We start from the raw sequence: 25,830 nt of genomic DNA, 5'->3' as shown, positions 1-25,830 counted from the left end.
GCTGATGTGTAGGGTGCCTACTGGGCTGCCTTCACGTGTTGGCCACGTGCGGTGCTCCCCCCCAATAAAGCAAGCCCCTCCTCCTCCTCAAAAAAAAAAAAAAAAGCACAAACTAGAAAAGTTTGGTAAACTGTAGACTTAATAAAATGGTTTTTAAATCTGATCTTTATTTTCTTTTTTTAATTTTTTTTTCAACGTTTATTTATTTTTGGAACAGAGAGAGACAGAGCATGAACGGGGGAGGGGCAGAGAGAGAGGGAGACACAGAGTCGGAAACAGGCTCCAGGCTCTGAGCCATCAGCCCAGAGCCCGACGCGGGGCTCGAACTCCCGGACCGCGAGATCGTGACCTGGCTGAAGTCGGACACTTAGACTGCGCCACCCAGGCGCCCCATAAATCTGATCTTTAAAAGATACCATTTGAGCTAAATGGGTGATGGCTATTAAGGAGGGCACCTGTTTTGAGCACTGGGTGTTTGTTATATGTAAGTAATGAATCACTAAATTCTACTCCCGAAACCAATTGTTACACTACATGTTAACTAACTAGAATTTAAATACAAATTTGAAGGAAAAGAAAAAAAGATACCATTAAGAAAATGAAAAGGCAAGCCAAAGATTAAAAGTATTTGTAATGAATATACATTTGGAAAAAAGACTCTTGTCTACAATATAGAAAAGACTCTTACAAGTCAGTAATAAGACAAACTACCCAATTTAAAAAATGGGCAAAAGGTGGGGCACCTGGGTGGCTCAGTCGGTTAAGCACGTGACTTCAGGTCACGATCGCGTGGTGAGCTTGAGTCCCGTGTCCAGCTCTGTGCTGACAGTTCAGAGCCTGAAGCCCACTTTGGACGCTGTGTCTTCCTCTCTCTCTGCCCCTCCCTCCCCCCCTCAAAAATATATAAAACATTAAAAGAAGTTTTTAAAAATGGACAAAAGGTGTGTAGACACATCACAAAAGATGACAGGTAATGGCAACACGTACACGAAAAGATGCTCAATGCTATCACTGGGCGGACAAATACAAATTAGAAACGCAAATACACCATCACGCACAACAAGGTGGATTACTTTTCAGAGGAGTGTGGCAGGAGTCGGAAATGGTACAACCACTATTGAGAACTTTTTGGCAATTTCTCATAAAGTTAAAAACACACTGGAGCTTCTGGGTGGCTCAGTCAGTTAAGCGTCCGACTTCGGCTCAGGTCATGATCTCACGGTTCATGAGTTTGAGCCCCGCGTCGGGCTCTGTGCTGACAGCTCAGGGCCTGGAGCCCACTTGGAGCTGTGTCTCCCTCTCTCTGCCCCTCCCCCACTCACGCTCTGTCTCTCTGTCTCTCTCTCTCTCTCAAAAATACACATTAAAAAAATAAATAAAAGGGGCGCCTGGGTGGCGCAGTCGGTTAAGCGTCTGACTTCAGCCAGGTCACGATCTCGCGGTCCGTGAGTTCGAGCCCCGCGTCGGGCTCTGGGCTGATGGCTCGGAGCCTGGAGCCTGTTTCCGACTCTGTGTCTCCCTCTCTCTCTGCCCCTCCCCCGTTCATGCTCTGTCTCTCTCTGTCCCAAAAAATAAATAAAAAACATTGAAAAAAATTTTTAAATAAATAAATAAAAATAAATAAAGTTAAAAATACACTTATAACTCAGAAAGTAAATTCCTAGGCATTCACTGAAGAGAAATAAAGAGGCATTTCCAAATAAATACTTTTACACAAATGCTCATAGCAGTTTTATTCGTAAGAAATCTGGAAACCCAGATTTCTATCAACATGTGGATGAGAACAAATGGTTTGTCCATACAACGGAACACTACTCAGCAGAGAGATACCGAAGCACATAACTACTCGGTTGAGTCCTTAAAACATGCTAAAGCAAAAGAAGTGAAGACACGCGGTGTTATATACTGTTCGGGTCCTTTTAATGTGAAGCCCTACAACAAGCAAAACTAATCCACGCGGACGGAAAGCGGTTACTTGGGACTAGGGTAGGATTAACTGGGAAAGGGCCAGAGGGAACAATGCCGTGTGATAAAAATGTTATTTTTCTTTATTCTAGCGGTGGTTACACAGGTATACGGTTTCTCAAAACTCTGTACACTTTAAATAGGCGTTTTACTGTATGCAAACTGGACCTCACCAAAGGTTACTCGAGTGGTCCGGTACTCTCTCTTCTGTACCACGTGAAACATCTCTAGTGATGAGGAGTTTTCCAGAAGATGCAGCGCTGTATGCCCCTCTCGATCACTTACCCCTGGAGGCTTCTAGGGTTGCTGGAATTTAAGAACTCAAAATCTGCCCTCACAGGCAAAACAAAATTGGTTTATGTCATTTCAAAACCGGTCGTTTTGGTTCATGTCAGAGAAAAGAAATTCAGAGGCAAACAACCGTCAGGTTCTGCGCTGTTAACGACCGTGCCATGAAAAGCTGCCAAAAGAGGAGTCCACCACCTCCCTGTCCTGCAGGGTCCTCTCCAGGCCACTCTCTTTCTCGAGCTGCCACGGTTCTTTCAGTCCCGGCATCACCTCTTCTGTGAAGCTGTCCCAGACCCTCCATGCCCAACTAGTCCCCTCCTTACCTGTGTCCTACACAACCGGGGACTTCTACTCCAACCCTTAACGCTGTGTGTGATCTGTCTTCCCCAGCAGACTGAACAGCTTCCTCTGTTTTCCTAGGGTTCGGCACTGGTCCTTCTAAATCACTACATTTTCAAATAAATGACAAAGGGAGCCAGAAAGCAGGTGGAGAGACCAGAAGCGATGAGGTCAATCATGGAACCGAGACAAAACCTCGTGCAGTGCGCTGGATCAGAGTGGATCAGAAAGATACACAGGCAACCAAGCGAAGACAGCACTCCCCAAAACCAAGTGGACAAGTCAAGGCTGAGCTCTAAAGGCAATAAATATGAGGTGTGCTAGTCTTACACTAGCTGTTGCTTACAACTTCTAAGTACAAGCAGAAGATATCAACAGGGCTGAGAGACAAGGTACTTCCTGTAGACCAGTAAACGATGCTGTTACGAAACAAGAACCAAAAATTTCAAACACAGCAGTATAGAAAGGGCAAAGCAAGAGAGGTGCCAATCACACACAGATGTGGGGTGTGCTCTTTATTGTCCTGCACCAGATACAGGGACACATAAGTCAGTCAGCTATGGTCACGTCCTTAAGGAACCAATAGAGTAAGGAGGAAAGAGATAGTAAACAACGTAACTTTGATAGAACAAAGAGCAGTAACAGAAGTGCTCCCAGCAACACAAGCACAGAGGGAGAGTAGCTGGCTGAGCCTGACGATACCTGAGGAGTCAGTCAGGTGTGGGGCAGGGAGCATTCAAACAAGGACAAAGACGAGGAGCAGCTTGGCTAAGTGGGAGCGTCGACCAGTTAGCGTTGCCACAACACCAATCACGTGGCAGGTGGTTACGCAGTGGATGCAACTTCAGGAAGCAAAAAGGTCTTAGAAAGCAGGAGTGGGAGCTTGGGAAGTATCCTAAGGACAACAGGGAGCCAATTTGTGGTTGTAAAGAAGAAAGATCTTTCTCAACTTGCCTTTTTAATAGATCAAAATTTACTGTGTAATATTCTCTTAAGTGTTGAGATTAGATTCAGAATTCTGCCTTAAAAAGGCTTTAACTCGGGGGTGACCTGTAATTGTGCAATAAAATACAGAACCTTCTCTGAGACCTAGCTCCTCCCCCAGCACTGTTCCAGCCCAGAGTCACTTGTGCAGTCTCGTGGCTCTCCTGAGGTCACACATTCCTAGCTGAGGACAGCAGCCCAGCACCGCTGCACGGCAGTAGGGGACAGCCCACTCTGAAAGCAGCCCTGCCTAAGACTTTGGACAATGCTGACACATCTCAAATCACATGAACGGAATCATGTGAACTCGTGCCGCTCCCTTCTAAACATCACCCACTTGAGTTGGAGAATGGCTATTTTATAAGTCAGCTGTACATTCCCCGTGACCTGCAGACTTCTCACCCAAATGTATGGTGGTCTTATTCAAGGGAAGTCCCTCCTGGTGAACACTTTGATTATTTTTAAAGTTTGGGGTCGAGCTGAAATCTTTCCCATACTGACTACATTCATAGAGTTTCTCTTCAGTATGAATTTTCTGGTGTTGAAGGAAGTTTGACCTCTGAATAAAGCCTTTCCCACAATAACTACATACATAGGGCTTCTCTCCAGTATGAATAATCTGATGTAGAAGCAGTTTGGAGCTCTGAATGAAAGCTTTCCCACAGTCCTTACATTCAAAGGGCCTATCCCCAGTGTGGATTTTCTGATGTTCAGTGAGATGGGCTTTCTGGAGAAAGGCTTTCCCACATTCCTTACATTCATACACTCTCTCTCCAGTGTGGATTTTCTGGTGTCGAATAAGGTACGAACTCAGAAAGAAAGCCTTCCCACATTCATTACATTCATAGAGTTTCTCTCCAGTGTGAATTCTCTGATGCTGAGTAAAGTTTGACGTCTGGCTGAAACGCTTCCCACACTCATTGCATACATAAGGCCTTTCCCCAGTATGGATTCGCTGATGCTGAATAAGCTTTGAGCTTCGAATGAAGGCTTTCCCACACTCGTTACATTCAAAGGGCCTCTCTCCAGTGTGAATTCTCTGATGTTCAATGAGGTCTGAGCGGTGACGGAAAGCCTTCCCACACTCCTTACATTCATACTGTTTCACCTCTGTGTGGATCTGATAATGTCGAATAAGGCTTGAGCTCCTAATGAAGGACTTTCCACATTCGTTACATTCATAGGGTCTTTCTCCTGTGTGAATTCTCTGATGGCGAATAAGCAAGGAGCTCTGACTGAAGCCTTTCCCACACTCCTTACATTCGAAAGGCCTCTCCCGGGTGTGAACTCGCTGGTGCCGAACCAGGTCTGAGCTGTGATGGAAGGCTCTCCCACACTGCACGCATCGGAACGGCTTTCCTCCCACATGTGCCCTCTGGTGCTCAGCGAGTTCCGCGTAGTGAACGAAGTCCTTCCCACACATGTTGCACACATAGAGTCTTTCTCCAGTGTGAGCTCTCTGATGCTCAGCAAGGTGGGAGCTCTGGCTGAAGCTTTTCCCACACTCCTCACACCTGCAAGATTTCTCCCCAGAATGAGCAATCTGATGTCCTACAAGGTCTGAGTTAAATGGGAAGGTCTGGCCGCAAGTCTCACACTGGTGGGCTTCCCGTTCCACAAGCTCTCTCTGGAGGAGGAGGAGGTTTGAGCTCAGAACTGGGCTTTCTCCTGATTTACTGCCCACCCGAGCTGTCTCTCCTGCTTGGATCTTCCAGTGGGTAACTGTCACCTGCCTGAAACCTCCCTCCTGAGGGGGACAGCTCCGCAGGTTCTGCCCTTCTGGGTTTCCTAACAGCTCCCCTAATCCGGGTTCGGGGAGTGCCTGAGACTCAGTGGCAGGGGGCTCCATCACTGTGAGTGTTTCTGACATTGTCTTAGGCAGATTTCCATCCTCAGAAATTCGGGCTCCAGAGTCACCTTCTTTGTCACAAGTTCCTAGGTCAGAATCTGAAATAAAGGAGAAAAGATCATCTTTTCCCTTTATCAACAGACAGGAATCTGCTGGAGCAGTGGACGATAACACACATCCAAAGAGTGGGAGGGAGGAATGTTTCCCCTGCTCACACTCCCCACCCAACATGCGGACATCCCAGCATGCATCTCAGCCACCTGCCTCACCCACTTGAGAAGGCTTCTCTGGGGTTCCACCTCCAACACCCAACTCTGGGGACAGACTAACGGGGAGGGATGTGACTTGGATCCATTAAAAAATTAAGACACATTTCCAAAGAAACAAATGTATCGACCTTGCCACCCCTTCACTGTCCTCCCTTTCCTCTGTACCCAGCTTAGATCACATGGTCTATGGTGCCGTGTTTCTCTTTGGTCATATTTTATAACCATCTTCTTGCATATTAGTCCTAACTCTCCCTGCCCCTCCTCTACCACACTTTCGTGGGAAAATCCCGACGTGGGTTAAATTCCACTTGCTTCCTGTTCTGCGTCTGCATCTACACCAACTGAGCTCTCTGTACATTTACAACCCCTTGCCCACCAGGGCCCTGAGAGCCACCAGCAATCTCTACTTTCCTCATTCTCCTACAAGACCACCCCTTTTGTCCTCTCTTCTCAAATGTCCAATACTCCCCCTCCTCCCGCTCAGCTGATGCCCTTGCTTATTTCAGTAAGACAGAAGCAATGAGATGAGAATGTCAACTTTCTCCTACTGCATCTACCAGCCTACCTGTCTATACCCACATCAGGCCCTCCCTTCTTATATGGTCACACTGCCCTTGATCCTGGGCACTACCTGGGCACTAAAACCCACACCTCTCATCCACTCGATGACACCAAGCCTCCCCTGCACAAGTCTAGAGCTGGAATGTTCACAGCAGCACCATTCATAACCTCCAAAATAACCAACAGAGAGATGGATAGACTGAGGAGTACTCCCACAAGGGAATAATACGCAGCAATGAAAGAAACCTGCTAAATACAAAAGCAAAGATGAATCTCAAGACACAATGTTCAGCAGAAGGAGCTCGTCACAAGAGAGTTCGTACTGTAGGGTTCTGTCTACATCAAGTTAAAGAAAAACAACAGACAAAAGTGATCCGTGTGGGAGAACTAAGACCCTGATGACCTTTAGGGAGAAGGTAAGAACTGGAAGGGGATGCAGGGGCACAGGGTGCTGATGGCCTACATGGAGCTCTGCGTCCCGCTGGTCTGTTGCTGTGGGAAAGCTTGTGCAGTCAGGGGTGCCAGGGTGCCATGCCCACTCCCATCCCCAGCTTTGAAATTCTCACACTGGGAACCAACTGTAGGCAGGACTCTGCCTCCCCACAAGGTCACGACCCTCCCTTTGAAGGCCCACTCTTAGTTGTCCATCACTTGCACCACAAACACAGCACAAGACGGCACATCTGACATCTCACACCTCTGAAGGTCAGAGCGCAGCCCAGAGTGACTGAGACCCCGGTTCAGGGCCACACAAGGTGTCAGCCAGGCTGAGGTCACATCTCGAAGTGCTGGGAAACCTGTTTCCAAACTCATTCAGATGCCAGTAGAAATCAGTTCCTTACAACCACAGGACTTTCCCTGAGTCCTTGCCAACTGTCAGCTGGAAGCTGCTGTCAGCCCCCAGGGACACCTGAATCTTTCAGGCAGGAACAGTGCATAGAACCCCTGACTTCTTTTCTGCCACCAGCTATAGAAAACTACTTTCCAAGGGCATGCATGACTAGGTCAGTCCACCTTGAGAGCCTCCCCACCTTACACCGGCTGACTCAGGACCTTAAAGACAACCGCAAAATCCCTCCAGGGCAGCTGGGAAGAGGTATATGTACCTTAGGGGCCAGGGATCTCGGACGGCCGTCTCAGATGCCTACCACACCACAGCCAATGCTTGGCCAACCACAGGAACCCAGAGTGTGTGTCCTCGTCTCCATCTGGGGCACCTGAAGTGTGGTCCCAACCCCACAGCTCCACTGGGAATGGCCGCAGCCTCAGTTTCAACCCCAGTGCCTGATCCAGCCCTTCTCACAGATGTATCACCTGAGAACTCTACAGAGTAAGTCCACTTCCAGGGAGCTCCATCCAAGGTGGCCCCAAACAATCACTTCTTGTCCCAAATCTGCACCAGTGGGAAGCAGACCTTGCTGCGCAAACCTGTGAAGGGATGCCCTCCAGACCCATTTTCAACGTGGCCATCGAGGACAAGGACCTGCCTCTGAGGGCGGAGCTGGGGGCAGGGTGGAACAGGAGCAGAAGGAGAGTGAGCGACCAGGCAACACGTGTTCTCTGGCCCAGGAAGGGCGTCCTTTCAACACGATTTTCTCTTTGATGTGAACCGCAACTTGTACAAAGCGCACACATCTCGACGAACTCCCTGTGACACCTGTTTAACAACACCAGGCCAACACAGAACATTTCTGTCTTCCCAAAGGCTCCCCCTCCAAGGGCAACCACTTCTGTAAGTAAAGGAGAACTCTGCCCATTTAATGGCTCAGTCAGCAGAGCCTGCAACTCTTGACCTTGGGCACGTGAGTTCAAGCCTGATGCTGGGCACAGAGTTTACTTAAAAATGAAAAAATACAAACACGACATTTCACTTAAATGGAATCATACGTGTTTGTGTCTGCTTTTTATTCGACACACACCCATTTTTTTGAGTTATAACTCACAATCTTAAACATGTGTTATTTTGAGAAACAGCACAAGAGTGCACATGCGCACAAGTTGGGGAGGCGAGAGAAGCCCAAAGCGGGCTCTTTGCTGTCAGCCAGGGCCTGATGCAGGGTTCGATCCCACGAACCATGAAATCACGACTGAGGGGAAATCCAGAGTTGGACACTTAACTGACTGGGCCACCTATGCACCCATAAACTCACCATCCTGAAGTGCACAAGCAAGTGTTTTTTAGAATATTCCTCAGATTGCAAAACCACCACCACTGTCTACTTCCAGAACATTTCCATCGCTCCCCCAGAAACGTATCTGCTTTGGCTCAGTACCACGCCCGCGAAAGTCATCACCACGGCAGGCAACGACAGCTCACGCTCTCCAGTGACACGCAGCATACCGCTGCACGAACAGGTCACCATTCACTTCTCCACTTCTCACGAACGCCTCAAGTGTCTGTGGTCTGGACGACGATTAAAGCTGCGGTAAACACTCCCGTAGATGCAGGTCGCTTCTGCCGGGTATACACCCAGGAGTGGGACTGCTGGCTCACGGGTCCTAGAACCGCGTCGGTGGCCGCCTGTTCAGGACACGTTTGCAGATTCCATTGGGAACCCGTGCAGGCGTAGCATTGAGGGAGGCCAGGACTCGCGTGAGTTTTGAGTACAAACGACCGCACTGGCGCCTGGTGAAGAAAGCCACGCCCGCCCATCTGGGCCAGAGGAAGTGACTGGTGTGTGGGACAAAGAGCAGTGGGGGAGAGAGTAAGCTATGGCCGACCGAAGACTGCCCAGCATCCCTGCTTCCCACCTAACATCTGAGCGGGCACGTGGCCGCCCAGCCAACGACTGCACTCGGTAGAGCCCCGAGGTCAGGTTCCAGCCAATGACACGGGAAGGGAACGGATGTGTGCGGGGTCCCTACCTCCACCCATGGTGACATGTGGATGTGGCAAAGCAGCCAGGCTCCCAGAGGCCTTGAGGGCCAGAGCCGCCTAGGTAGGTGAAACGGAACGAGAAGTCAAGTTTTTTGAATCTCTGTTATGGCACCTTGAATAATGCCTAAGTAACACTAATAAACAACCCGAACTCAGACGCGGTGCTCCCAATGATGAAAAAGAAACTGAGCCCACATACCAGTAACCGGCGCCGAGGACAAGGAGCTGAGCACAAGTCTGTGTCAGGCACTATGTCTGCGTGAGGTCTGCCAACACGGTTCCCCGGAGCAGCGCCGCTCGGCACAGCGTGGACCTGGGCCACGCGAGGCCGGCCTGCTGGCGCTCACTGACCGTGTTCTCCTGAGCCAACTCACTAACATGATTTAAAAATATCTTGCTCCTGCTTATAAAAATTACTTTCAACTAGTTAGTTTTTAAAGGTATGAGATAAATTATGCCAACTGAGAAAACGGAGACAATGCAAAGACTGAAAACAGAAAAATAAAATGACCTTTAAACCTAAGATTACCAGTTAGCATTTTCTCTCTGGTATTTTTTCTGCACTAGTATTTTTATGAAATCAGGACCATACGGCTCAGTTTTACATCCTGTTCTACTTTTGCATCCTTTTAATTCTTAGCCACTGCAAACATAAGATACACACTGTAAGAGTATTTCAAATAATAAAGTGTAGACGACATAGACACAGTAAAAACCCCCCCACCAATTCAACAGATTGCCCCCGTTAGCTGTTCTGGTTATACGCATTCGCTCACACTTTGCTTGCACAAAGGCCGTGCACTTGTGCAAAAACACACCCACTTACTCAGGCACACACGATTTTCAAAAATAAGAACGGAATCACACCACATTCACCATCTGCAACCGTCCCATTTACAACATATCCTGCGACGCTCCAGTCCATCCACACAGATGTCACCTCATTCTCTGAAGGGTTTCACCACCGTGGGTAGTGACTGAATCCCTATTCGGATCAGACACGAAAGGCACATCCGTCCCCGTGCCCCCGGGGTGCCAAGCTGCGCCCCTGGTGTCCCGAGGAAGCACGTTCCCTGAGGTGTTCTGCCCACCTGCCTGGGGCTGTCTGCCCCCCAGAGATGGAGGGAGTCAGCAGGATCCGAGGGCTGGGGAAGAGCAGGCGGCTCGCTCTACCCAGCAGGCCCCTCCCCTCTGAGCCGCCAGGGCTTCCCGGCAGAGGGCGCCACAGTCTGTTGCTCTGGCCCAGCCTCCGCCAGTGGGAAGGCGGCAGTGGGCTCAAATGCCTCATTGGTTCAGAGCTCAGAAGGGGAGGAGGGGCACTATTTATTAGGGCCCCTCGAGCCCCACCAGGCACAGTGCCGAGCACCTGACTCCCACTGTCTCACGCGCTCCTCTAAGCCTTATGAGGCAGGTGTTCCCTGGGTATTTACTCTAGTTTACAGATGAGGAAACAGAGGCTAAGGGAGAAAAGTCCGTTGCCCAAGGTCACTAAACTAGTAAGAGGCAGCATTGAGGTTCAAATCTCGATCTGTCTTCCTCCAGTGCCCATGTCCCTAACGCAAAAGTTTTTTTTCCCAAGTGTTATCTGTCGCCGTTACGGGATGCTTTGCTTGGATCACGTGGGATGAGTATTACAGAAGTAAGCTTATAGATTAAGTCTTACTTATCCTAATTAACAAAGGTGGCAGTAAAATGTTGGGGTTTTGTTTGTCTTGAAAGTAACGTCCTCTGATTTTTATGCTTAAAAGGACTGTTGAACTCCCTGCAAACACGCTTTCATCTGTGTACAAGAAAATAGCTTTAAAAATGTGTTTTTTGCCTTGCCTGGGACCCTGTGATGACAGCTGAGAGCCTGGAACCACTTCGGATCTGTCCCTCCCTCTCTCTGTGCCCCTGCCACGCTCAAGCTCTCTCTCTCTCAAAAATAAAAACGTTTCAAAAAAAAAATTTTTTTTATTTAAAAAAAAAAAAACGGGGGGGGGGCACCTGGGTGGCTCAGTTGGTTAAGCGTCCAACTTTGGCTCAGGTTATCTCACAGTTTGTGAGTTCGAGCCCTGCATCAGGCTGTGTGCTGACAGCTCCGAGCCTGGAGCCTGCTTGGGATTCTGTGTCTCCCTCTCTCTCTGCCCCTCCCCCACTCATGCTCTGTCTCTGTCTCAGAAATAAACATTAAAAAAAAAAGTGATTTTTAATGGTCTTCAGAATTTTTTTAACGTTTTTTTTTAAGAGAGTGCGAGCACGCGTGTGCATGCCAGGGGGGAGGGCAGAGAGAGAGGGAGGGAAAGAGATAATCCCAAGCAGGCTCTGAGCTGTCAGCATAGAGCCTCACAAGGGCTCAAACTCACAAACCGTGAGATCATGACCTGAGCCACCCAGGTGCCCCTCATATTTTTTTCTTAACATCAGAGCTAAACCTTGCTTTGAATAAACATTTATCTGAAAATCAGCCTTCTTTCGGTTTCTGCTTAGCTGTTTTCCTCTGTGAATTCAAGCAAAATTACACTGATACACTTTCACTTAAAGAAACCTGAGTGAAATGAACAAAAGGAAGTAAAAATACAGCATGCTTTTGACCCCACAACACACTGAGCTAACATGGCCCACCCTTCTGTTAGAACACATAGAATCTGCTGGGTAAAATGTAACACGTGTGAATACACACTTGACGTTGACAGAGAAGGGAAAATCCTTGGAGTTGGAAAAGAAGTGGGATCTTCACCTGGAGCAGGAACCTGTGAGCAATCCCAAACGGCCCTGGGGTGGGAAGAGAGGGGCACTGAGGCAGGCACTGGTCAAGGGTACCGTGGCCCTGGGCTCACAGGCTCCCAGAGTCGCTGTCTGCGGCTTACAGGCTAAAGAAAGGAAGCACTACGCTGTCCGAGCTTCACCACTGGTAATAACGGGAGCAAGACTTTGTGACTGAGACACGAAGCACAACTCCTGGAGAGCCTGCACCTCTGTAATTAGGAAGGAAACGGAGAAGCTGGTACGTGCCGGTCACTCCGCAAGGTGTCTTGTTTCTAGTTTCCTCGTGTTCGCCTCACAACTACCCAGGAGGTCCAGGCAGGTGACTGGCTTCAGGCCAGACTAGCTGCTGTCCCCTCCTCCCCACCCCACAGTCCTCTGGTTCCTGCTCCCCGGGCTCTGCCCGAGGATACTGACGGCCTTCTCCTCTCCTGGCAAGTCCAGTGACCTTACGCCGGTCACCTTCCACGACCTGAGGCGGCAGTGGACATGCCTGACGGCTCCCTGAACCGCTTCGATGGCACTGCCCTGCTCTGGGTCAGCTGCTTCCCCCACCGCCCCTTCCATCTGTGGCTCACGATTGTTGTCTGGGCCTTTTCAGCTCCGTCCTGTCTCCACATCACCCCCAAGACCTTTCCAGGAGTCAGCCATCCATCCATCCCCAGCACTTCAGGAGAGGCCGGGGCTGCGTGTGCAGGCTTGTGAAAAAAACAGAGCAATCCCTCCCCCTAATTTTTCTCCACGTCTCCCTTAAGAGAGATTCTGTGGTTCTTGGCGTCGTGAACACAGTTACAATACTACATCTCTAACAAGGTCAAAGGTTCCATATCTGTGGACAGGGAGCAAGCTATCACCTGAAGACTAGGTTAGATGAGTATCTCGGATCCCATGCGGGCAAGAGACACTTATCTCTATCATTCACTGGGACTGGCTCACGGGGAAAAAAGACATGCCAAAGAGCGATTATGAGCACAACCTCTACACCCAAACTTGCTGAGTTCCAAGCCTGCCTCCCGCTAACATTCCTGGGAAACTTCAGGCGTGCTCCCGGCCGAGGATCTCGACACCATGAAGTAACCAGTCTCTGAGGGAGGGACGGAGGGGGCGAGGGTAAACCGTTCCTGACATCAGCAGTCACCCACTGGGATTGATAAAGACTTCTAGAGGGATGGGAACCCTTAGGAAAGAGCTAGAATAGCGCAGCCAACCACTTCTCCACGCCAGAGAATTCTTCAGGCCCAATTCCCTCTGCACCCTACCCCCGCCAGGGCACGGGGTGCTGGCTCTGCACCCCCACCAGCACAGAGGCCCCAGAGAGAGGGGACAGGCTGAGAACGCAACAGCAGCGCTACCTGCAGCCCTCACCTCCTCCCCCAGGTCACCCCGGAGGAGCTAGCCGACTTGAGCACTGCGGCGCAAGGCGCTTAAGCTGGAGGCTCCACGGCCTGGGACCCGAATATCTGCTCCCATGACGGCCCCCAGGGAGAGAAGGTGCGGCCCCGGCAGCCGCGCGGGGGAGGCCGCGACGGCTGCTCGGAGGCGGGCTCACCGAAGCCCCGGCTCCGGGACTCCCGCGCGGGGCGGGCCGCGCCCAGAGCCGAGCGCGGCGCCCACGACACCTGCCGGCCTGGCGGACCCCACCGCCCCCGCGCCCGTCCCCCGCCGGACACGACCCACTCACCCGGCGACCAGCGGTAAAAGCACGGCCCGCCGACAAAGCCCGCAGCGCCGCCCGCACGCCGCGGCCGGAAGTTGGCCGAGGCCCAGCCCCGAGAACTTCCGGGGCCGCTCTAGGTGCAGCGGGGCTGACGGACTCTCGCTGGTGCGCACTTCCGCCCGGGCGCGTGTGCGCGCGCGTCGCCGCCGAGACGGGGCCGGTGTCCTGCCCCCGCGCTCCCGCACCCCTAGTGCCGCCCGTTCCCGAGCGTAGATGCGCGCGAGGGATTTCGTTGCCGGCGAGCTGAAAATGCTGGCGTCGGCGCCGGGTGGAGCGCGGGTCCCGCCTCCAGCGGGCGGAGCCCGGGGCCTCTCTTCGCCGCCGCTCCGGGGCAGCCGGTGGTGGTGAGAGCCGACGGCCGCGGCGCCGCAAGGCCCTTACCGGTGGAGACGGAAGCCGCAGCAGCCGGGGCCGCGCTCTTACCTGGCTGTGTGGCTCGTGCTACGGGGGCACAAGTAGCCTCCGGACACGGTCCCGCGGGATCAGCCCCCGCAACTCCCCCCCCCCCCCCGGAAGAGCCGGTGTCGAACGGCCGGGCCGGGCCACGTGGCGGCGGCGGGCCGGTCGGGAACTACCCAAGCCACGGCGGTGCCGCGGGCGCTCCTGCCCCGCCTGCAGGGGGTGCAGAGAACCCCTGGTACGAATGGAGCACAGCGTTAGGAGCGCGCAGGAGCGAGGAGCATATCTCCTGCCAGTCCCGGGAGCCGCTGGAAAGTGTGGGCAGGCGCGGCAGGAGCACAGTTGTTCGTATCGCTATGTGCGTGCGTCTTGAGCACTCACGGAACAGGCGTGCCAGTCATTGTGCAGTTGGCTGCTTTTACTCGGCATTGTTTTAAAATCACCCCATGTTAACACACACAGTGGGTCTGGTCCACCCACTCCCACTGCATTCCGCCGTGTGTCTACACAGCTCCCCACCCCTCCTTATTGATGAACGTTCGGTGTGTTTTCTACTCTTTTCTGTTGTTGCGAGTGATGGAAGAGAGCACATCCGCGTACGGTATTTCCGTGTGTGAGCAAGGATTTCTCTAGGCGATAGGTCTAGAAACGGGATCCAAATGTGCAGATTTTAGTGTTAGCGTGTTGCCACATTGGCTTTTCAGTGGCTGTCCTAACTTTCGCTCCGTCTATCGCAGTGGGAGACTCCGTTCCCTGCAGCTTCACCAACCCTTATCTGGCCTGAAATTGGCCGATCTAAGGGGTGAAAAGCAGCATCCTGGTTTTTGTTCTCAAATTCAGTGAGACCTAACTTAGCAGCAGATGCATTTGTTTTTAATGAATACATGTGATAAATAGCTCTGCCAAATGTATCCTCCTACGTGACCTCCACGATCCAGACAGAACATCTCCATCCTCCCAATGCTCCCCTGCACTCCTCCCCCCAGGTCTCACCCCTCCAAGCTGCTTCAGTGAACCGACTGATTTGCTAGTCAGGCCCATCCTTCGTGCTTATTAGCCAATTGAGCCTCTTGTTAACGGACTAAAATGACCTTGGCCCGCTTTTCCACTGAGCTTGTCTCTTTCCTTGCGACTAGGAGCTTTTTAGGGTGGATACAAATCATTTGCCTGCTACGTGTACTGCAAACATATTACCTTTATTTCTCCACAGTTCTGTGTGCCCTTCACTAACCCTGGTGCCCTGGGGTCTCTTTTCCTTTGTGATGTTCACTGTCCGTTCCTCTCAGAGAGGGTTTTTGTTTTTTAAGATTTTTAAGTACTCTCTACACACACGTGGGGCTCGAACTTACAACCCAAGGTCAAGAGTCGCTGGCTCCACTGACTGAGCTGGCTGGGTGCCCCTTTTCTCAGGGAGGTTTAACGCTTTTACTTTCCATGCTTAGGTCTTCCAGCCATCTGGAATTTATTTCTGAATATGATGAGATGTTGGAATCTGATTCTTTTCCATATGGTGAGCCAGTTTCCCCATAAAGTGAGTTCAACACCCCGCCCTTGTACACAGTGTCCTGTCGGAGAAAAGTGTCTTGAGAGTAATTGTATTGAAAAGACACGACGGGCGCCTGGGGGGGCTCAGTCGGTTGGGCTTCCGACTCTTGATTTCAACTCAGGTGACGACCTTGTGGTCATGAGATCAAGCCCCACATCCTGGTCTGCGCCAAGCACGGAGCTCGCATGGAATTCTCTCTCTCCCTTTGCCCTCCCCCCACGCACTCTCTCTCTCTCTCTCAAAAAAAAAAAAAAAAAAAAAAAAGAAAAGAAAAGAAAAGAGTGTTGCAGCCACAGTGAGTGGAGGTGTGTGAGTAAACTTTGAAGTGATGGCCTCATGATACATAGGAGGTTACACACAATGTAATCACGCGATGCAGGTTGTCAGCTGGCCAGCAAAGGAGGACTGCACAGAACCCCCCCCCATCCCTATTTGAGACTTGGCGGGGGGGGGGGGGGGGGCACCTGTGTGGCTCAGTCAGTTCAGCATCTGACTCATTTCGGCTCAGGTCATGCATGATCTCACAGTTCGTGGGTTCAACCCCTACACTGGGCGCTGTGCTGACAGCAAGGAGCCTGCTTGAAACTCTCTCCCTCCCTCTCAAAATAAATAAACTTAAAAACAAACAAACAAAAAAGATTTAGGGAGCGCCTGGCTGGCCGGCTTGCTCTATAGAGCACGTGGCTCTCGATCTCAGGGTCATGAGCTCTAGCTCCACGTTGGGGGTAGAGATGACTTCAAAAGAATTCAAAGAGACTTAGAAATAGGATGATGTTGAAGCTAAGGGGTCAGAGCAGAGCCAGACCTCTCCCAACCTTCAGCACAGGCCTGGGGAACCCGTGAAGCAGGGCCGGTCAGTGGGACCCTGGGCTCCCTGCAGAAGAGAGGGAGGCTGGCTGGGAGTAGAGCCTTTCCTGGGTCTGCAGGGGCAGTGAGGGCTGTCCTGGCTGAGGCCTCCAGAAATGCCACCTTCACCCAGCACAGGCGCCCAAGAAACAGCATATGCTTAATCTCAATTCCATCCAAAACCTTGCTGGGGTTGCATGGCTTCTTTTACAGGCCTGGCTCCCAGGAAGGGCACTGTGAGGATGCCTGGGGGGTTAGCACTGTGGGAGGGCCACCCGCCTCTGCTCACCAGGCTCCTGCGGGAGTTAATTCCTGTTGCCCCCCCTCCCCCCCCCCCCAGACTAGCTCTCTTAAAACATGCACAAGATTGGGGTGCCTGGGTGGCTCAGTTGGTCGGGCGTCTGACTTCGGCCTCGGCCATGATCTCACCGTTCCCGAGTTCAAGCCCCGTGTTGGGCTCTGTGCTGACAGCTCAGAGCCTGGAGCCTGCTTCTGATTCTGTGTCTCCCTCTGTCTCTGCCCCTCCCCCGCTCATGCTCTGTCTCAGAAATAAACATAAAAAAAAAGTAAAAAAAAAAAAGTAACTCTATTTGCCACTTGGGACCATGATTTGCTCTTTGGGAACCATCCGCTGTCTTGCTTAGGTCTTCAGCCTTCCAGTATCTAAATTAAATATATGTGAAGCCCATAGTCAGCACTCCTATCACATGTCCGAGGCTGATGACAAGGTCAAATGTGATGTGGTTTTCCAAGACGTTTCAGCTTTGGGCAGATCCAGAAAATACTGTGTTTGATCTAGAGAATGTCATCATGATCAGTACAGTTAAAGTCAGGTCTCCCCGTGACATGACATGTCGCACAAAAAAATGCTCCTGCTTTTTTGGCCAAAATTTCTGGCTTGTTCACTTTTATTTTCTCCAACCATATCGGTGCCAGTGGTATCTACTTGCCCTCAATAATTTTTTAAATCAATCCCTAAAACTGTATTTTGCTTGTTCCCAGTCCTTTCCTTAAGTCAAATGCGTGTTTCATCTATGCGTACATATATGTAGATTTAAGACAAATATGAATTGATGTTGCAAAATATTCCTCAGCCACTATTGCAAATCCTGCATTAATTTCTGGGTACTCTTAAAATCCCAGATTGGAACAGGAAGGAAAGCAAGAAAGATCTGACTCCCTAGTTTACATTTTTTCTTACCTAAGTGCCTCCACCATTCAACTTCCCCTGTACAACCCACAGATATCCTGCTCTTCAAATTTTTATTTTTTTATTTTTGAGAGAGAGAGAGAGAGACAGCAAGCAGGGGAGGGGCAGAGAGAGAGGGAGAGAGAGAATCCAAGCAGTCTCCATGCTGTCAGCAGAGAGCCCAACTCGGGACTCGAACTCACAAACTGTAAGATCATGACCTGAGCTGAAATCAAGAGTCTGACACTTAACCAACTGAGCCACCCAGACACCCCAACAACCAATGTGTATTATCTATAATGATGAACTTCCAAAAATGAAAATGAAAACTTGCTAAGTATTTCACTGATTTTACTCATTTTGAAGTGGCTCAGGTTTTGACTTAAGTGAAAAGCTTTTTTTTTTTTTATTTTTAAACCTTGAATTTGGGGGCACCTGGGGCTCAGTCAAACATCTGACTTCGGCTCAGGTCCTGAGCTCAGGGTTCACGGGTTCGAGCCCCACGTTGGACTCTGTGCTGACAGCTCAGAGCCTGGAGCCTGCTTCAGAGTCTCTATCTCCCTTTCTCTCTGTTCTAACCCCCACTCATGCTCTCTCTCTGTTTCTCAAAAATAAATGTTAAAAAAATTAAAAATAAAAATAAAAACCTTGAATCATATGCACGGATTTAAAAGATTGTTGAAGGCAAACCTAAGAAAATGGAACTAAAATGGTTAGTAGAGAAAAAGGTGAACCAGCCAGAACTTAGGCCGGAAAACTAGGTGTATTACTGTGTCATCTGTGGAGCATCGTTTTATCTGTGCTTGAGGTGTGGCCTCCGTCGTGCTGTTAATGCTCCTTAAAATAACTCAAAATCAGGGTGTTTTTTTGATTTGGCCCAGAGATAGAACACCTTGATGAAATATGGATCGATTTTGACCTTGAATCTCTCCCTGCCTAAGACACATCCCCGGATCTGGGGCTAAACACTAAAGGAATTAGGTTTGGCGTTGAACAGATGTGGAAGCTCTAAGAGAGAAGGCACACAAAAGGTGCTCACAAGAACCGACTGTCTTTCCTAGAAAAGATCAGTTTTGAATTTGTGCTGCCTCAGCGATTTGATATGAACTGCTACTGGTTGTTTCTGATATTTGTAAAGCTGACCGAACCCTAAAGAGAGCTAAGGTTGATAATACCACTTTCAAACGGAATTTTAAAATGGATTGTTTACTTTTAGAGAAAGTGTTTTTCTAAACTGACAGAAACAGAACATGAAACACACAAGAGTTACATTCCGATAAATATGTGAGATGGAAACAAGGAGAAACAAAAATGTTTGCATGACCAAGAAGGAGAACATTCTCACAAAAATAAGCCCAAGTGTAATTTTAGTAGAAATGATTTTCTGATTGTTACAGATGAAACTATACCTACCAAGAAGAGTTGTAAATAGGGGTGCCCTGGGAGGCTCAGTCAGTTGAGCGTCCAATTTCAGCTCAGGTCACGATCTCACGGTTCAGGAGTTCAAGCCCCTGCATCGGCTCTGTGCTGACAGCTCAGAGCCTGGAGCCTGCTTCGGATTCCGTTTCCTTCTCTCTCTGCCCCCCCCCCCCCCCCCCCCCCCCCCCGCCGCTCACACTCTGTCTCTGTCTGTGTCTCAACGATGAATAAACATTAATTTTTTTTAAAGAATTGTAAATTGGATGTGGTTTGCTATTTTTTGTCTTCTTTATAATATTCCAGCATTAGAAAATGTGAAAGAGCTTACGAAATACTGCACTGCTGTGATAGTAAATGACACTCCGTAGCGGGGGACGATTTTAAATCTGAATTAAAGCATTTGCTAGCATTTTCTGCAATACCAATACATTACCATATGCAACCCTCTTAGAGTATGGGAATGTGATCTGTAAAAATCCACGGTCCATTTCTGAATCTAAGTACTGCTTTATGGATTTTTCTTGTCAATTCCAGCTGCTACGGCCTCAGCAAAGCAGTTTCTCCAAATCGAAGCAAACTAAAAAACAAAAAAACAAAGCCAGAAAACTACAAAGACTTAGGAAAGACCGTCTGATGTGGCATTATGGTCAAAAGAATACAAATTATGTGACAAATTTTGATTGTAACATCCGGCTTAGTAACTGGTGAAATGCAGACAAGAAAACTAAATTATATAGGATGACTATGCAGCAGTGTGGGAAGTGCGGTATGTTTTTTTTTTAATTTTTTTAATTTATTTTTTTTTGGGGGAGAGCGCAAGTGGGGGAGGGACAGAGAGAGAGAGGGACAGAGGATCTGAAACGGGCTCCCGGCTCTGCACTGACAGGCTGACAGCAGAGCGATCCTCGAGATGGTGACCTGAGCTGGGGTCCAAGCTCAAGGGACTGGGCCACCCAGGCGCCCCATCAGCAGTGCTAATTATTCGTCCGTCTCTGATAGTTTCTTGACTTCTAGGTATATAAAATTTGTTTATTGTTAAAGTTTATTTATTTTGAGAGAGAGACAGAAAAAAAACACGTGCAGGGGAGAGACAGAGAGAGAGGAGCAGGGGAGGGGCAGAGAGAGAGAGAGAGAGAGAGAGAGAGAGAGCGCGCGCGAGTATCCTGAGCAGGTTCCCCGCTGTCAGCGCAGAGCCGGAGGTGGGCCTCCAACCGGGGAACCATAAGATCATGACCTGAGCCAGCCTAACCCAGTGAGCCACCCAAGCGCCCCCAAATTTATGGATGTTTTTAAAATGGAATATATTTTCATAATAATATGTTGTCAAGGTCGGAGGGCACAGCACATTCTGTTTGCCAGTGTTAGCAAGGTCGGTTGCTGTTAAATATCTGCATTTAGAGAGAAGGCCCGTGGGCCTCCACGCGACCTTTCACCCCGATACCCAGAGGTCCGAGACCCGCCCGTCCCCGCGGCGCTCGAAGGACCGCGCCGGCCAGCGCGCCGGCCGCGGTCTGCCCTTCGGACCCCGCAGCTCGCGCCTCAGCCCCCGAGGCCGGCCCGCGGCCGGTCGCTGTCCTGCAGCCGCGGCCGGGCGCCTGCCGCTCCCCCTTTCTGATGCTGCGGAGTTTCCGCGTACACGCGGCCTCCGCGGCTCTCCCACCACCCACCCGCCCCGGCGGAGCAAACGGGGTCTCTCTGTCCGGTACCCTGAGGCCTCGGGGAGGCGGAGCACCGAGAACTACATTTCCCAGGCGGCTGCGCGTTCCCGGACTCCACTTCCCGGCAGCGCCCGGGGCGCCCCCGGGACTGCATTTCCCAGAGTGCCGCGGGAGTGCCCGCCGGGTCCCTCCCGGTTCCGCCCCCTCCACCTGGCCCCTGCACGCGTCTGGACGCTCAATCCGCTGCCGGAAGCCGCTCTTCGGGCGACGGGCAGGTGGGGCAGTGCACAGGTGAGACGCCGCGCGGCGGCGCCGAGGATCCCGGCGGGGACCCGGCGTGGCGAGCTGCGGCTCCGGCCCTCGATGTTCCGTGACAGCCGCAGAACCCTGAGGGGTGTGGGGACTCCGAGGGCGTGGAGGTGTCCCGGGGATCTGGGCGAGGAACGGGGCGTGGGAGGAGTCCCGGCCGCGGTGGTGTTTCCCCACCGACCTGCTGCTGGACTGTAGGCGCGGTCGGGAGCAGCCGATGTCGCGGCAGTATCCCCTCCGGTTGATGCTGGCCATCAGGCCCTGCAGCTGGGTCAGAGCCGTCCTGTAGGGGCCCGAGCAGATTTCCAGCCCCTAGGCTAGGGTTCTCGAGGGTGGTGGCGCCCCGAGGCTTGTCCAGTTCTGAGCCGGAAGTGCCACCTGCCTAGGAGGAACTAGGCTGGCAGAGGCTCTCCTGGAGCAGCTGGCTGCCACCGGGCACCGGACTGCAAACACGGGCTCTCCTCTTCCTTGTCTATGGCCTGTGAGCTTCTAGGCAGAAGGCTTCCTAGGGAATGGGGCGGGGAGGGGGAGACTCGGGTGGTCCCCAGTAGGCTCTCTCTCCTCCCCTGCGGGTCTCATCCTGTCCCAGTTGCCCCAGGAAACCTCGGTCTAGCCTTTGGACAGTTGCCCTGGGGCCCAGTGCTAACCAAGGGCAGTGACCCCACGCAGGGACATCTACAGGGAGTGGGGCTCCATATGCCTCCCACCATTTGCCCCCACAGGTGCAGCCGACATGAGTGAGCCTGGGGGGTCAGTGCGAATCCTAGTGACAGGTGGCTCTGGGCTGGTGGGCAGAGCCATCCAAGAGGTGGTAGCAGATGGAGCTGGGCTGCCTGGAGAGGACTGGGTGTTCGTCTCCTCCAAGGATGCTGACCTCACGTAAGTGGACCCATCCCTGGAGCACACTCACCCACACCCTCTCTAGACCCAGAGCTCCAGGCCAGGCCTGTCCCCGAGCCTGGTAGCCTCCGGTCTGGGTCCTCCCTGCCAGGTGTCTGGCCTGGCTTGGGTGTGTGCAGCTCTGTTCCTAGGCAAACATCCTCCTGTCTCTTCTGGAGGTCCACACCCTCATACCAGCCAGCGCCTGCACGGGCCACTGTCCTTTGTGGCAGCCTTTCCTGCCATCAGCCCTGTCTACTCCTGCCCCCGTTACCCCACCCCCAGGGTGCTAGTTCCTTCCCCGGCTCCTCCCAGGGATGCTGCACAGACCCGAGCCCTGTTTGAAAAGGTCCGGCCCACACATGTCATCCACCTTGCTGCAATGGTGGGGGGCCTGTTCCGGAATATCAAATACAATTTGGACTTCTGGGTAAGTGAGAGGGCCCCGTGGAGCACTGGGAACTTCTTGTTGGCTTTTCATGCTCATTTGTCGGCCTCAGGAAGTCCCTGAGGGTCAGGGCTTGGCACAGCCTGGTGGGGGCAGTCCCCATGGGGTCTCCGGTGACCCACACTCGCTTTGTAGGCAGATGGGCGTACAGGTGGTGGGGGCATTTGGCCCCACAGGAAAAGCCATGGAGTTGACTGTGGGTTGGAGGAACTGAGAATAGCCAGCCCTCACTGTTTGACTTCGATAGGGTTGGTTTCTACCCGCTGAGCCCCCCCAGGTCTCTAGAGCCTTCTGCTCCCAGGATCTCTGGTCCAGCTGCGCTGAACCAGGCCTACCATGCATTCTGGGGCACAGAGGTGTGAGCTGGGCTCTGGGTCTGAGGTGTCTGACCTGGGGGCCCGGGATGTGGTGGAAGGGGCAGGAGGGGGGCAAGGTTCCGCCGATAGCCCTGCTCCTGCCAGGCGGCGCCCCTGAGGCTTGGACCCACCATTGCTGGGCATCTGGTCTTTATGGCGCAGGGATGGCAGAGGCTCAGATCAGATTCTGCCCCGGGGCGCCCCACCCCAGGGCTTTCCTTGTCTCAGGCCAGTCATCCAAGAAGGCCGCCTAGTCAAAGCCTCTCCACCTCCAAATGTCTGGGCCATCTCATGCCCAGTCTCATCCCAGGGTCTGGGGAAAGTGGGGTCTGGGGAGGGGTGGGGCTGCCCAAAGCTTCACTGCTACCGGCTGGTAAAGTTGGGTAGTCTCCTTGGGCTAGGGGAGTGGAGGGGCCCCTTCTCTCCACCCTTGTTGGGGGCTAGATCGGGCCTGCCCTCAGCAGCCTGTGAGGGTGAGGCCCAGCCCTGAGCTAGGGAATGTGGTCCTCTCCTCCAGCCGGCCCCGCCCCATGGCCCCAAGGGTTGGGGGGGGGGGGGGTCAAAGGACTGCCTGCCTAGGATGTATCAGGCCCAGAGCGAGCATGGTTGCTGGGAGGTCTATGCTGGGAGGTCTAGCCTTGTCCCCAGGAGCAGTTAGGATAAACTGGCTCAGGTGCTGCCCTCGTGGGAGGGGCCAGGGTGTGTCCTGCTTCTGTCCCTGGAGGAGCAGGTAAGGGCGGGGGTCCTGCCAGCAGATTCAGAGGGGCTTGACTCTGCCCTGCCCACCCCCCTCACCCCCACGCCAGAGGAAAAACATTCACATCAACGACAACGTCCTGCACTCGGCCTTCGAGGTGGGCGTGCGCAAGGTGGTCTCCTGCCTGTCTACCTGCATCTTCCCGGACAAGACCACCTACCCTATTGACGAGACTATGGTGAGGGGCGGGGCCAACGGGGGGCGGGGCCAGTGGGGGCGGGGCCAGGAAAGCAAAGGCTGCCTCTGCTCCCCTAGATCCACAATGGGCCGCCGCACAACAGCAATTTTGGCTACTCCTACGCCAAGAGGATGATCGACGTGCAGAACAGGTCGTCCGCCCGCTGGCCCGGCTGAGGCCGGACAGGAAAAGGGAGGAGGGCCCAGTGGGTGCCTTGGCACAGCTCCCGAGCGTCGTGCCCTCTCTTTGCGGGCCTCGGGTTTTGCCCCCCTCAGAGGCCAGGGCTGGTGTGGTGGGGTCAGCGGTCCCAGGCGAGCGCCGCAAGAGACGCTGTGACCCTGCAGGGCCTACTTCCAGCAGCACGGCTGCACTTTTACCGCCGTCATCCCGACAAACGTCTTCGGGCCCCACGACAACTTCAACATCGAGGACGGCCACGTGCTGCCCGGCCTCATCCACAAGGTGCACCTGGCTAAGAGTGAGTGCCTGCTTGGTGAGGTCCGGGGGGGGGGGGGGGGGGAGGGAGGGAGGGGGGGTGGCTGGTGGAGCCCCCTCTGACACCTGCCCCCTCCCTGAATCTGCAGGCAGCGGCTCGGCCCTGACGGTGTGGGGCACTGGCAAGCCACGGAGGCAGTTCATCTACTCACTGGTTTGTGCAGGACTGGGCCTAGCTCTCTACTAGAACGTTCCCTGGCCTGCCATGCTGGCTGTGGGAAGGCCATAGTGTGAGGGAGCCCCAGAAAGGAGCGAGGGTCCAGGCTGAGCCTCTGGAGCAGCAGCCACTGGTCCTCGCTGGGTCCCTATAGGTGCCTGGCCCCATGGGAGTCGCTGGGTGCAGCTCTGAGCTCAGTGAAAGATAAGACTCTCTGTCAGGTAGGCTGGGGTGGCTAAGCTGCCCAAAGGGAGAGACCTCCCCCCCGGGGAGCCCAGGCTGTGCCCTCACCGAACAGGGCCACCCAAGAGAGGTGGCCTGTGGCTCCAGGTGGGCGTGACTTGTGTCCTCTGACCCTGTCTGACTTCCAGGACCTGGCTCGGCTCTTCATCTGGGTCCTGCGGGAGTACGATGAGGTGGAACCCATCATCCTGTCAGGTGGGCACCCTGTGGCCCCACTGCCCCTGCCCCGGGGCAGAACCCACGTCTCTGCCGAGGGCAGCTGGGGCTGGGAATGGGAGTGTGGCGGGGGGCTGGGTAGCTGCAAGGCCGGGTGGAGGAGGCCTCACCTGGCTGTTGGTCCCCCCCCCGCTCCCCACAGTGGGCGAGGAGGATGAGGTCTCTATCCAGGAGGCAGCCGAAGCCGTGGTGGAGGCCATGGACTTCCGCGGGGAGGTCACTGTATCCTTTGGCTCTGGGGCAGGACGCTGTGGGGCTGATGGATGCAGAATGGCTCTCGCCTGGCAGCTGGAGAGGAGGGGCGCTCTTCTGTCCCCAAAGCTCCCCTGGGAAAGGCAGGTTCAAGGGCAGGCTGGTGGGGCGGGTGCCCCTTGTGCTGTGGCCTTGACTGGGCACCTAGTTTGATACAAGCAAGTCAGATGGGCAGTTCAAGAAGACGGCCAGTAACGGCAAGCTTCGGACCTACCTGCCCGACTTCCGGTTCACACCCTTCAAGCAGGGTGAGCCCCCGGCCCTCCCGTGGCTCTCCCACCCCATCCCTCGGGACCTCCCAGCCCCTCCTTCTTGGCTTTGGGTCACTCCTGCCTCTCCTTAAGCAGTGGCTTCCTTGCTTGGAGCTGAAGACACCCTGTAGATTTGGTGTCCAAACCCTTGTCGGGGAGGCAGGACCCAGAAGGGGTGACTGCCTGTGTCCTGGGGTCTCCACCCTCCGCATCTCCTCCAGTGGAGGTCAGCGCAGCCTCGGCCCTCACCTGCCACCACCTGTCACCCGCCCACCTCTGCAGCTGTGAAGGAGACCTGTGCCTGGTTCACCCACAACTACGAACAGGCCCGGAAGTGAAGCACGGTGTGGGAGCAGGTGCCGGCTGCCCCCGAAGCCCCAGAGATGACACCCTCAGACCGTGCCGGGAGCCAAGGGCACTGCCAGCACCGGGGGCCCACATTCTCACCCCTCTGCCAGGGCGGCTCTGAGCAGCTGTGCAGTGAGGCCACCATTCGTGTCTGTCCTCAGGGAAACCAAGGCCTGGCCAGGCCCGGCACCTTGCTCCCCAATGCCGGTCTCTGGGTCCTAAGTGTGTCCACTTCTGATCCTGCTCTCCCATTCCCTGGGAGCCAATAAAGTCTATTTTCCCAGGCCTA

General features: G+C 53.1%; 2 protein-coding genes across 2 annotated transcripts; one reads left to right on the top strand and one right to left on the bottom strand.

Annotated features, from left to right (window-relative positions):
* Nucleotides 1-1,704: 1,704 nt before the first annotated feature.
* On the bottom strand, nucleotides 1,705-21,216 carry ZNF623 (zinc finger protein 623). Its single transcript, XM_043602193.1, has 4 exons — nucleotides 20,436-21,216; nucleotides 13,781-13,971; nucleotides 13,560-13,668; nucleotides 1,705-5,523 (listed from the first exon to the last, which is right to left on the bottom strand). Exons 1-4 carry the CDS (start codon nucleotides 21,214-21,216, stop codon nucleotides 3,935-3,937), a joined length of 2,670 nt encoding a protein of 889 aa, XP_043458128.1. The 3' UTR covers nucleotides 1,705-3,934.
* On the top strand, nucleotides 19,238-25,830 carry GFUS (GDP-L-fucose synthase). Its single transcript, XM_043601979.1, has 11 exons — nucleotides 19,238-20,943; nucleotides 21,684-21,840; nucleotides 22,156-22,270; nucleotides 23,451-23,579; nucleotides 23,657-23,730; nucleotides 23,924-24,057; nucleotides 24,164-24,228; nucleotides 24,603-24,669; nucleotides 24,833-24,912; nucleotides 25,091-25,190; nucleotides 25,476-25,830. Exons 2-11 carry the CDS (start codon nucleotides 21,695-21,697, stop codon nucleotides 25,529-25,531), a joined length of 966 nt encoding a protein of 321 aa, XP_043457914.1. The 5' UTR covers nucleotides 19,238-20,943; nucleotides 21,684-21,694; the 3' UTR covers nucleotides 25,532-25,830.

This window comes from Prionailurus bengalensis, chromosome F2 (assembly GCF_016509475.1).
Source record: "Prionailurus bengalensis isolate Pbe53 chromosome F2, Fcat_Pben_1.1_paternal_pri, whole genome shotgun sequence".
Lineage (NCBI taxonomy): Eukaryota > Metazoa > Chordata > Mammalia > Carnivora > Felidae > Prionailurus > Prionailurus bengalensis.
Note: the sequence above shows the minus strand (reverse complement) of the source record. Positions and strands in the feature narration are given on the sequence as shown.

Coding starts and splice junctions, on each gene's coding strand:
- ZNF623 (XM_043602193.1), bottom strand. CDS start 21,216: ATGGCCAGCATCAACCGGAGGGGATACTGCCGCGACATCGGCTGCTCC. Junction 13,972..20,435: donor GGCGGGTCTCGGACCTCTGG/GTATCGGGGTGA, acceptor TCCACCGGTAAG/GGCCTTGCGGCGCCGCGGCC. Junction 13,669..13,780: donor GGGAACGGGCGGCACTAGGG/GTGCGGGAGCGC, acceptor CGCTGCACCTAG/AGCGGCCCCGGAAGTTCTCG.
- GFUS (XM_043601979.1), top strand. CDS start 21,695: ATGAGTGAGCCTGGGGGGTCAGTGCGAATCCTAGTGACAGGTGGCTCT. Junction 24,670..24,832: donor GGAACCCATCATCCTGTCAG/GTGGGCACCCTG, acceptor CGCTCCCCACAG/TGGGCGAGGAGGATGAGGTC. Junction 24,913..25,090: donor ACTTCCGCGGGGAGGTCACT/GTATCCTTTGGC, acceptor CTGGGCACCTAG/TTTGATACAAGCAAGTCAGA.